Source organism: Scyliorhinus torazame, chromosome 4 (assembly GCF_047496885.1).
Source record: "Scyliorhinus torazame isolate Kashiwa2021f chromosome 4, sScyTor2.1, whole genome shotgun sequence".
Lineage (NCBI taxonomy): Eukaryota > Metazoa > Chordata > Chondrichthyes > Carcharhiniformes > Scyliorhinidae > Scyliorhinus > Scyliorhinus torazame.
In genome coordinates, this window is record NC_092710.1 from 121,372,949 (window position 1) to 121,385,597 (window position 12,649).

General features: G+C 46.2%; 1 protein-coding gene across 1 annotated transcript in view; it reads left to right on the top strand.

The window, feature by feature from the left end:
• The window catches only part of bmp5 (bone morphogenetic protein 5), a 191,820-nt gene extending 181,836 nt beyond the window's left edge, over positions 1-9,984 (top strand). The window contains exons 6-7 of the mRNA XM_072498563.1: positions 4,555-4,665; positions 5,358-9,984. Of these exons, the coding sequence (XP_072354664.1) occupies positions 4,555-4,665; positions 5,358-5,507 (261 nt within the window). The 3' untranslated portion in view covers positions 5,508-9,984. The remainder of the gene's footprint in view (positions 1-4,554; positions 4,666-5,357) is intronic.
• The last annotated feature ends 2,665 nt before the right edge of the window (positions 9,985-12,649 follow it).

Genomic DNA, 12,649 nt, shown 5'->3' on the forward strand with positions numbered 1-12,649 from the left:
CAATGTCAGCTGCCCACAATCTCAAAGTCAAAGAATAGAATGAATACTCAGGGTTCAGGGCTAAACGCTTGGGTGCACGGGATCACAAGGCACTGGGTTTGCCTAGGTGCCGGACCCCAATGCCTGCCAGTGAGGATCCATTAGCCCCCAAGACAGACATCATTGTCCAGTTGTGTGAGCACATAAACCTCCTGTCAGAATCACCTATGAGGTCGAGTATAAGGGAGGGGGAGAACCAGATGGGAGGCTGAAGGTGAATCTGACTGGGAGAAGACACAGGCCGGAGCCAGTCGCCGATGGAGATGGGAGGGTACCTGAGCTGGGAGTGAACAGTAGCCACCAGATAAAGTGTGGGACTGATTGCTCCCAGATCTTTTATAGAATTTACAGTGCAGAGGGAGGCCATTCGGCCCATTGAGTCTGCACCGGCTCCTGGAAAGAGCACCCCACCCAAGGTCAACACCTCCACCCTATCCCCATAACCCAGTAACCCCACCCAACACTAAGGGCAATTTTGGACACTAAGGGCAATTTAGCATGGCCAATCCACCTAACCTGCACATCTTTGGACTGTGGGAGGAAGCCGGAGCACCCGGAGGAAACCCACGCACACACGGGGAGGATGCGCAGACTCCGCACAGACAGTGACCCAAGCCGGAATCGAACCTGGGACCCTGGAGCTGTGAAGCAATTGTGCTATCCACAATGCTACCGTGCTGGGAGGCTAATGGGCCAGGGGAGGTAATGATGTTATCCAGCTTCGACACCAACCTGACTGCCTCGCTCTCTCTTATCCCTCACAAGTAACCAAACGATGTCAGTATGGAACCAGTGGAACTGGCTATTATTACAGTGCTGGAGGAACACAGACAATATGCAGCGGCACCCAGGACAGACCCAGCAGCAGGAGACCAGGAGAGTGCAGGGAGGTTCTGAGGCCAAGAGCACACCACCGTGCAGGGGGCACGAAGGCACAGAAGGAGACCGAGGGTGTACAGGGCCCGAGTGTCCTTCATGGAGCTGTTGGGTAACATGTGCTGTAGGACCCTCCGCCTCATGAGGGAGGCTGTGTAGTACCTGTACCGCATCCTTACCAACTTGACGCCACGTTGCAGTGGAGGACACCCACTCACTGTGGCCATGAAGGTCACGGCAGTCCTGAACCTTTATGCAACGGGATTGTTCCAGGGCTCCTTCGATGACCTGTGTGGCATCTCTCAGGTATCCACGCACAAGTGCATCCTTGAGGTAACAAATGCCTTCTATGCAAGGGCTTTGGACTTTATTAATTTTGACCTGGATCTGGGGACGAGGGGATTACAGGATCCGGCACATAGCTGGTGTGGGAGTGATCGACTGCACCCATGTCACTCTATATGCCCCATGGCATCAGGAAGTCCCCTTCAAAAACAGGAAGGGGTTCCACTTACTCAATGTGCAGCTGGTGTGCCTACCAGATGTGATTCCTGCACACGTGTGCAACTTTACCCGGGAGCGGGCATGGGCATTTACCCTTGGGCAATCGTAGATCCCTGGCATTTTTGAGAGTCACCCCAGGCTGCAGGGATGGCTTGTAGGGGTCAAAGGATATACCCTGAGGTCTTGACTGATGATGCCAGTGTGGAGGCCAGAGACCACAGCAGAGGGCCGGTACAGCGAAGCTCATCGGGTCTGTGATAGAGCCGGTGAATTGGGCTCCTGAAGGTGCTCTTCTGCTGCCTCGACAGGTCTGGTGGGGCCCTCCAGTACAACCCCAGTGAATCCCACATTGTGGTGGTTTGCTGTGCCCTACATAACCTGGTACTGCAGTGGGGCCGGTGATCTTCATGAGGCAGAGCTGGAGGAGCGGCATGTGTCCTCGAAAGGAGTTGAGGCCGCTTAGGATCCAACGGATGAAGACCAGCTGGGGTGTGCATGAGCAGGAGGCTAGAGAGGCCCTCTTCACCTCCCACTTCATGGAGTAGGACCAGCATGTTGTCTGACAGCGCAACATCCCCCCCCCCACAACTCAAGGACGTTGTACCCCTCTGCGACCAGGGGTTGAAGGTTGCAGAGATCTTACTCATCGGGTGCTGGGGCTGGGGAGTCCTTGAGTGTCTGCTGCCCAGTCAATGCAGAAGGGTAATGACAACGCGCAGTGAGGAATGGTCTGTGATGCTTCTCAGCTATTGCTGATGTCTGACTCCAGTCTGTCTGCTGCCAGCACGCTGACTCTCTGGCTCATGTCTGAGTTAGATTTGGCCCTACATTCCTTTGTCCCTTAGCTCTAGAGGGAGATTAGGGCCAAGGGTCTAGGGTTCACTGAATCATGCCTGACTCCTATCACTGCTAATGAAACTTTCACAATGAGTGGGCCACGCCGTCTACTTGACATTGAGGGCCTCTGAGAACAACTATGTCTCGATGGGAAGAAGCGCTGTGTCACTGGGAGGAGGGTTAAACAATGTGAAGTGTTTATGTGGTGAAGGACAATAATATTTAATTCAGTCACATGTGCAGGTGTTGCAAGTTATAAAGACTCTCAACTACATGTGCCGAACTCACTTGAGACGAGTCTTCTGGATGAAGGTTCAGTGGCTCCTCACTTTTCTCTTGCAGGCCCACCTTGCTCTCAGAGCAGGCTCGCACCTACTCCTCCCCTATGAGCTCCATTGCTCTCTCCTTGTATGGAGTCAGGAACCTCAGCTCGGGTATCCCACTGCCTGTTTTCTCACTCGGCAGTTGTGAGTGATCTTCTTCTGCAGGAACACAAATGGGGATAATGTGAGCTGGGCGCTTGGCAGGTCAGAAGTCGATGATGCCAGGCATGTGTGAGCACTGCGCCTAAGCAGGGAGGGGCTGTGCTGAGGAGTGGTGGGGCGGGGTTGAGGATGCTGGTTGTAAGTCTGGTCCCGGGGCCTGTAGGTATATTGTAGCCCGCCTTCCCTCCACAACATCCAAAAAATGTCTGAGGGCCCCCTCCATTAATCTAGGAGCTGGTTTCCTTGCTGCCATCCTCCTGGTTTCAATGAGAGCAAGTGCTGTGGAGACGATTAACTGCAGCACCATCTTTATTAAAGTGCTCAGTTGACGTGCAGGGTGAGTGAATCAGACATTTTGTGCCTCAGGCATGAGGTTTCTCACATGGGGTGGGGGGAATAAAAAATTCGAAATGTCTGAAAATTGCGGTCCGATCGCGCCACTGGGGTTGAGGGGAATTGCACCAATTTTCTTGCCGAAAATTCCGCCCATACATATATAGCTAAAACATGAAATAGTGATAAAACATGTAAAGCAGAAAACAAATTGTTTTAATTATCCAAATACAATAGGCGGGATTATCCAGCCATTCCCGCCAGCAGGATTTTCCGGTCCTGACATTGGTGATTCCCCCATCGGCAAAGGGTGCAAACAATGAGAAACCCTGTTGACAGCAGCGGGACCACCTCCAGCCAATGGTGGGCCACCTCAGCCACCGCAAAACACGTGCGGGTTTTCCAGGCTGGCCCACCACCGAGATAGTCCAGTCCTGCCGAAGGTTCGATGGACTTTTGGTTGGGCTGCTGAACCTCCCGCGACGTGTTCTGCCACAATGGTGGCCAGGAAACCCTGACCTGTACCTTTCCTGTTTCCACACCCTCAAAACTGCTCTAAAATACATGTGGCACATTGGCGAGACCAAGCAGATGCTGCGACAATGGATGAACGGACATCAAGTGACAATCGCTAGGCAGCAATGTTCCCTTTCAGTCGAGGAACACTTCAGCAGTCAAGGGCATTCAGCCTCTGATCTTCGTGTAAGCGTTCTCCAAGGTGGCCTTCAGGACGCGCAACAACGCAGAATCGCCGGGCAGAAACTGATAGCTAAGTTCCGCATTCATGAGTACGGCCTCAATTGGGACCTTGGATTCATGTCTCATTACATTCAGCCCCCCACCATCTGTCCTAGGCTTGTGAAATCCTACCAACTGTCCTGGCTTGAGACAATTCACACCTATTTAACCTGTCATTATCCCTCTCTCCATTGGACCTGTAAAGACTTAATTACCTGCAAATACCTCGCATTCAAAGTATCATCTTGCACCGTTGACTTTGTGTACATATGTGTTTGTGGAACCCACCTCTTCATTCACCTGAGGAAGGAGCTGTGCTCCGAAAGCCAGTGATTCGAAACAAACCTGTTGGACTTTAACCTGGTGTTGTAAGGCTTCTTAATGTGTGCTAACAAAATGCTTAGGTCTGCTCAAAAGATTTTGGGACCACTGTTTTTTTGAACAATAGATATTCAGGATGGAGAGGTTAAAGTGGGTACTGTAAAGTACTTAAAATTGTACATTGGTGCTCAGAACATTTGTTGCTCATTGAAAATTTCCCCAAAGGTGTTCAGCACATGTAAAAAATGACGGCATACTTTAAAAATAAGATGCAAGCTGCTTAATTTACATTGATTTAACCTGGAAAAGCAGTGTTGTGGTATCTAAAATTGCTTTAATGGATTTTTCAGCAGGAAAAGGTAGTCATTTTTACTGTTCTGAAATAGGCCCAATTTAACTTGCCTAAATTGTGTGCATTTAGGATTGGATCATAGCACCAGAGGGCTATGCTGCATTCTACTGTGATGGAGAGTGTTCTTTTCCTCTCAACGCCCACATGAACGCTACAAACCATGCAATTGTGCAAACACTGGTACGTGCCTTAATCTGTAGAATTCATCCATAAATTCGTAGTTGTGTTCAGATGGAGATTCACCAACCTGTTCAGATCTGCAGAAGCCCTTTTGCACAATTTGAATGCAGTTGGAGGAATTTATGAGCCTTTGCAGCCAATGGTGAGAAAACCATCATATTTCGTTAAATTGGCTCAAGGTTATCAATTCCCCTCAGGATATTGTACCTCAATCAAGTTACCTTTCACTCTTCTAAACTCCAGTGGATACAAACCTAGCCTGTCTAACCTTTCCGCTTAAGACAACCCACTCATTCCAGGTATTAGTCCGGTAAACCTCTGAACTGCTTCCAATGAATCAACTATGTCTTTTATTTAGCCTTAGATAAATTAGCTGTGCTTTTTAATTAGCTTAAGATATCCTGGGCGGGATTCCCCGGTCCGCCAGCCGTGTTTTCCAGGACGGCGCGTCCCCGCTGACAGCGGCATTCTCCATTCCTGGCAGCCGGTCAACAGGGGTTCCCATTGTGGCCACCCCCACGGGCGGACAGGAGGGTCCTTCCAACAAAGAATTCCGCTGCATAGCTTTTCCCCGAGGCCTTGATTGTTTGTGAATCAATCTACCATTTAATAGTTCAGTAACTGTTATTTTTCTCTGCCGATGCTCGTTTGAAACATGGCTGCTTATTTTGGACTTTTGTTTCCATTCGCAGGTTCACTTGATGTTCCCTGACAACGTCCCCAAACCTTGCTGTGCACCAACTAAGCTAAACGCAATCTCTGTGCTTTACTTTGATGATAGTTCAAATGTGATATTAAAGAAATATAGAAACATGGTTGTAAGATCCTGTGGTTGCCACTAGCCTGGAAATTCAAAGAGAAAGGGGACCCAATTAAAAACACAATCTTTAAACCACCCTTAAACTTTTACTAAGTGATTCCAAATTGGGTTTGAAGGTGCTTTATGTACAGTATTATGTATATAGTACTCATTGTGCCTATAATTTATTTCTTTCAATTTAACTACTTTGCTACAGGAAAACTAAAACAGATGTTCTCAGTCCTTTCTGGCAGTGCAGAAAAACAACTGTGGTTGACTAAATATTTATTCAATAGAGCTGAAAACTGGTACATTTTTAGACAAAGCTTTTCTTTATGATACAAACATTGCAAAGGTGGTAAATGGTTTATTAACTTATCTGATTTCCTGCTATATATATTTTTGTTAAACAGAGGGATTTAAAAATATTTTTACACACTTCATCTCTTTCTTAGACTGTACTATATAAATATTGGAGATTAAAAAGTTGTCTAATTGTTGTCCTATCCATGATGTACCGTGTATCTACAAACCTGTTGGCCATGATATGAAATATTGTATAATCCTCCTGATGACTAATTCTTAATTTTAATACTATTCCAATTAGTTACTCAATTCAGTCCAGCAATTCAAAGTATGATATTTGTGACAACATCTTCCTTCACTCCAAAGAAAGTAAAATTCCTGTGATGGACAGGTGAATGGGCATTGGTGTCTGATCACAGTGAGTGGAATGAGCATTTATCTTGAGAAGTTTTAAACTTTACCACAAAGCTTCCTCACTGTGAAATTAGATATTACCCATACATTAGAATACAAGGGAGAGCAATTGATCCTTCAGATGTACATAACCTGGAGAACTGTGTTCATTTTTGGGCGCCACTCCTCAGGAAGGATACATTAGCCTTGGAGGCGATGCTGAGCAGGTTCACCAGAATGTTACCAGAATGTAAAAAGTATCATTCAAGGCTTAGGTCAATTGATTTTGTTGGGCAATCGAATCAAGGGACAAAAAGCAGGCAACTGTGATTGAGGTGCTGGTCAGCTATGATCTAAGTAAACAGCAGAATAGGGATTGGGGGCTGAATGGCCTACGCCTGTTCTTATGCTCCTCTGACCATGTGTCCCAGTTTGGCTGGGGTTTGCCTGTCCTAGCATGTTTTCCCATGGCTGATTAATCATAATATCAATGTTATCTGGTATTTCCCAAAGCATTTGATATCTGCCTGAAGCTGACCAGAAAGTTAAAAGCAGTATTTTTTGTTATGAACCAAACCCTTTCAGTTTCCTTTCAAGAAAGTATAATGGCTGGTACATTGTCAAATTCATTTTTGAGCTTAAATTTGAATTTTATGTTGAAAATACGTTTCAACATAAAATACTCTGATGCATTAGGCTAAAGCTTCTTATAAGAAATGTGCTGTAGAATCATTGAGTCCCTACAAGGCAGACGGAAGCCATTCATCAAGTCTGCACCAACCTCGCCCCACAACCCCACCCTAGCCCCTTTACCCAGAAAACCCACCTAATCTTTCGGACAATAAGGAGCAATTTAGCATGGCCAATGCACATCTTTGGACTGTGAGATGAAACTGGAGCACCCAGAGGAAACCCACGCAGACACGGGGAGAAAGTGCAAACTTCACACAGGCAGTCACCCAAGGTTAGAATTGAACCCCGGTCCCTGGTGCTGTGAAACAGTAGTGCTAGCCACTGTGCCATCGTGCCGCCCCTGTAGTTCTGACCCATTGTGGGTTAGTCAGATATGAAATTATGGGGCGAGATTCTCCGACCCCCCGCCGGGTCGGAGAATCGCCGGGGGCTGGCGTGAATCCCGCCCCCGCCGGTTGCCGAATTCTCCGGCACCGGAGATTCGGCAGGGGCGGGAATCGCGCCGTGCCGGTTGACGGGCCCCCCGCCGGTTGGCGGCACGATGCCTGACTGATTTGCGCCGTTTTGTGCGCCAGTCGGCGGACATCGCGCCGATGCCGGAGAATTTCGCCCATGATTCTGACCTTGCTTTCTCTTTAGGTAGTGCAGGAATTAACCTGTTTACAATTAATGGTGTAAAGGTTCATTCGATAAGGAATATTTATTCACACTATTCGATCAATACATACTATTCATCAACACTATTCATCTTACTGAAAATCTAAAAGGTTCCACTTAAAGGAGGTAATAGGGTGAATATGGGCTGAAACACAGACCTTTAATGCAAGAGGATGGAGGCATATAAATTAAACTGCCCTCTGCCCCGCCCTCCATAGTTTAGGCAATTCTTAATTTCAACTCGGATGCTGTGGTGAGATGCACAGCAGAGGCTACAGGTGTAATAAAAGCAAATTACTGTGGATTCTGGAATCTGAAACCAAAAGAGAAAATGCTGGAAAATCTCAGCAGGTCTGGCAGCATCTGTAAGGAGAGAAAAGAGCTAACGTTTTGAGTCCAGATGACCCTTTATCAAAGAGACTTCAGATGCCTCCTTTCAAAAAGGGAGCATCATAAATTCAGCATTTCAAAACTGTGCAGTGCAGAAAGAGGCCATTTGGCCCATTATATTTGTGCTCGATCTTTGAAAGGGGTCTCCAATATAGCATCACTATTATATTCCCATCACTAAAATTCAGACATTTTCAGACATATATATCAAAATATCCCTGGAAAGTGAATATTGAATCTGCTTCCACCTTTTCAAGTGGGTGAAATCCAGATTACACTAACCCGGGCTGCGATAAAAAAATAAGGATTATCCTCCTTTCCGTCCGATACTTTTCCCAGTTATCTCAATGTGCCCTTTGGTAATTGAATCTGCTGACAGTGGAAACAGCTTTAGCTTTATTTCCTCTGAACAAAACCCGCTAAATATTGGTCATCTCCATTAAATCTCCCCTGAACTTTCTCAGTTCTGAGGAGTGCAGCTTTCAGAGTCTCCCCACGGCAGCACAGGCAGCACGGTAGCATAGTGGTAGCACAATTGCGTCACATCTCCAGGGTCCCAGATTCAATTCCCAGCTTGGGTCACTGTGCGGAATCTGCACGTTCTCCCCGCGTACGCGTGGGTTTTCTACGGGTGCTCCGGTTTCCTCCCACAGTCCAGAGATGTGCAGGTAAGGTGGATTAGCCATGCTAAATTGCCTTTAGTGTCCAAAATTGCCCTTAATATTGAGTGGGGTTACTGGGTTATGGGGATAGGGTGGAGGTGTAGGGTGCTCTTTCTAAGAGCCGGTGCAGACTTGATGGGTCGAATGGCCTCCTTCTGCACTGTAAATTCTATGATAGCTGAAGTCCATCGTGATAATAAACTTGCTCTGCTCCCTATCCAACGCCTTGACATCCTTCCATCCATCCATGCAAGGCACCCAGAATTATCATTTTTTCAATAGATCTTAAACAGGTTTTCGCATGATCAAATTTGTATTGCTGCATATTTATTTTTTTCAATCCAGCTTTAACATGAATCCTCAGTTTATTTGACGCTCGATAAAATTTTCATGATTGCAAAAGAGTTATTTTAACCTGCTTTTTGCATTTTATATAAAGAAGAATCGGAACATTGTTTTTCATAGAAGGTTTCTAATACTTAAGACGGATGTTACACTTTCAGAGTTATTTCTTTATCATGTTGTTTGACACCTGAGTGCGGAATAATTGGCTTGGGTACAAGTTCCAGAAAAATGCTAAAATTGTGTCACTTAGTATAGGGTCAGATTGATTCACATTATGTTCTTCTGATAAGACAATTATTCCAGAATTTATCATATGATCTACCCTTCCTTCATATAACTTGTTTAGACAGACATGCCTAATTTTAAAACCTTTCCAGCTAAAAGAAGAATAAAAGAAAGATTTGCTTTTACATGGCACCTCTTGTGACATCTCAAGGTGCTCTGCAGCCAATGGAGTACTTTTGAAATGTGGGTATTGTTGGAAACACAGCAGCGAATTTGAGGGCAGCAAATTCCCAGAGACAGCAATGTGACAATGATCAAGTAATCGGTTTTTAGGAGTTGGTTGAGGAAGAGACATTGGCCAGGACACTGAGCAGAATTCCCCTGCCCTTCTTTGAAAAAGTGCCAAATTGATCTTCTTATGTCTTATGTTTCATCCGAAAGATGGCACCTCCGGCAGTGCTGCACTGGAGTGTTGGCCGAGATTCTGTGCACAAGTCTCTGGTGTGGGACTTGAATCCACAATCTCCTGACTCAAAGGCAAAGCTTTAGCTACAACACATATAGTCATTGCTCTCTATCAAGTTTTGAAGATTACGTGGCCCTGTTTGAAAGAGTACTCAAGAGCTGTGGAGGATCACGTTTTTCACTGGTTGTGCTTTTTTAATATCAGGGAACTTTTAAATCTTTAATATTGACTTTCTGTCTACTTTAACTGCATCCTTGTGCAAAAAATGGCAATTAAATAGTAAAATATTTTGGAACACTGTTTTGTAAGAAAGTTGTATACCAATATTGTATGTATGTTATACAGGAATATATTTTCTAGAATAAAAGATGTCTAAGAGTCAATAGCTGAACAGTAACGTTTCTTTCTGGGTTACTATTGCTATTCTGTAGTGAGTTCCTAATCAATAACTCATCCATGAGTTACACGGCTGTAGGATAATTGTGGCTTCCTGATGATATTCTAAACTGCAAGCCTGAAGCTTGTGCTACTTGTGACCTTATATCAGCTTACTAACACATGTATGCACATCTGCTTTCTATAAAATGTGCCACCACAATCTTATTGGGAAGTTTCAAAAGTCCTGCTTGATTGTTCTGCTTTATTAAGGCCTGTGCTGGTTATATAGCAAAGCAAAGGAACTTGCTTTCTTCATTTCACCCAAATGTATTGATCAAGAATTAAGGGGCGGGATTCTCCCAACGGGCGGCTAAGTGCCGACGCCGGAGTAAAAACGGGAGTGTTTTACTCCTGCGTCGGCGCCCTTTCCGGGACCCCATTCTGCGGCCCACAGGGGGCTAGGATGGTGCTGGAGCAGCCTCCGCCACCCCAGCTGCCGATTCCGGCCTGAACTCGGCGCCACGGGGTCCGCGCATGCACAGTTGGGCCGGCGCCAACTAGCACATGCGCAGTGGCCTTCTTCCCCGCGGTGGCCCCGACGCCAAATGGCACAGGGCTACAGGAGCCAGCGAGGAGGAATGGAGGCCGGAGGGCAGAGAGGCCGGCCCGCCGATCGGTGGGCCCTGATGGCGGGCCAGACCACTACGGGATCGGACCCCCTCCACCCCCCCAACACGCCACACCCGGACCCTTCAACGCTGAGGTCCCGCCAGCTCAGAGGATGACAGAACGGCGCCGGCGGGGCATGGCTTTTTGCTGACGGCCGCTCGGCCCATCCGGCCTGGAGAATCGGCGTGCCGGCCCGGGCCGGAGCCGGCGCATACCTCCACCGGCGCTGCGCCGACCACGCCGGCACCAATGGCGCCGATTCTCCGCATTGCGGAGGGGGTCGGAGAATTCCGCCCAACGTTATTGCTTGGGCTCTAAACATTTCCAGTGATATGTAGCTGATGACGTGAGATTTTAAACATCACAGAATCTTTACAGTGCAGAAGAAGACCATTCGACCCATTAAGTCTGCACCGGCTCGCAGAAAGAATTTTTAAATTTAATTCCACTCCCCTGCCTTATCCCCGTAAACTTGCACATTCTCTCTTTTCAGATAGCAATCCAATTCCCTTCTGAATACCTCGACAAACCTGGTTTCACCACTCTCAGGAAGTTCATTCCAGACTCCAATCACCCTCTGGATGAAAGCATTTTTCCACACATCACTTTTACTCAATTTTTCCCAATATGTTGAACCTATGCCCCTAGTTCTTGATGTTTTTTGAAAAGCAACAGTTTCGCACTATTTACCTTGTCCATGCCCCTAAGGATCTTGAATACCTCCATCAAGCCTCCTCACACCTTTTCTCCAAGGAAAGCAGTCCCAATCTATCCTCAGAGCTGCAATTGTTTATCCCTGGATTCATTCTTGTGAATCTCCTCAGTACTCTCCAATGCCTTCGCATCCTTCCACAGTATGGTGCCCAGAACTGAATGCAGTACTCCAGATGAGGCCTAACTCATGTTTTATACAAAGTCAACTTGACCTCCTTATTCTTGTACTCAATGCTCCTTTTAATAAAACCTAGGATAGAATATGCTTTATTAACTACTTTCTCAACATGCCTTGCTACCTTCATGACTGATACACCAAGATCCCTTTGTTTCTGCACTTCCTTTAGAGCTTCTCCCTTTATTTTACACTTTCTCTCCACATTCTTCCTGCTAAAATTTATCTCGTCACACTTCTCTGCATTGAGCTCCGTCTGTCACTAGCCTGCCAAATCCACCAAAATGTCTGTATGCTTTTGAAGTTCAAGACTATCCTCATCACAGTTGACAACACTTCCAATCTTCATATGATCTGCAAATTTTGAAATAATTTATTGCATCTTTCGAGCAATAATCACCAGAAGAACTTTATTAAAATAGGTAAGTAACTATGCTTTTAATGTTACGTTCTAATATCGCTTTCACTTAGCTTAATTTCTCACTTCAGTTCTGGGAGCATAAGGCTAAATCGCTGGCTTTGAAAGCAGACCAAGGCAGGCCAGCAGCGCGGTTCAATTCCCGTACCAGCCTCCTCGAACAGGCGCCGGAATGTGGCGACTGGGGGCTTTTCGCAGTAACTTCATTTGAAGCCTACTTGTGACAATAAGCGATTTTCATTTCATTTCATCACTGTGAGACAGAGCGTGGTCACTGGAAAAAGAATATTCCTGCCAATGGTATCTTTCACTGAATGATTGAAATTGGCCACATAAACAAAAGTGAATGGAATTAGAGTATAGCCTTGGTGTCTCAACTCATACTTAGAAACATACATAGAAAATAGAAGCAGGAGGAAGCCATTTGACCCTTCGAGCCTGCTTCACCATTCATTATGATCATGGCTGATCATCAAATTCACTACCCTGACCCGCCTTCCCCCCATATCCCTTGATCCCTTTCGCCCCAAGAGCTATAACTAATTCCTTCTTGAAATTACACAATGTTTTTGCCTCAACTACTTTCTGTGGTAGTAAATTCCACAGATTCACCACCCTCCGGGTGAAGAAATCTCTCCTCACCTCAGTCCTAAAACGTTTACCCCTTATCCTCAAACTATCTCTAGTTCTAGAT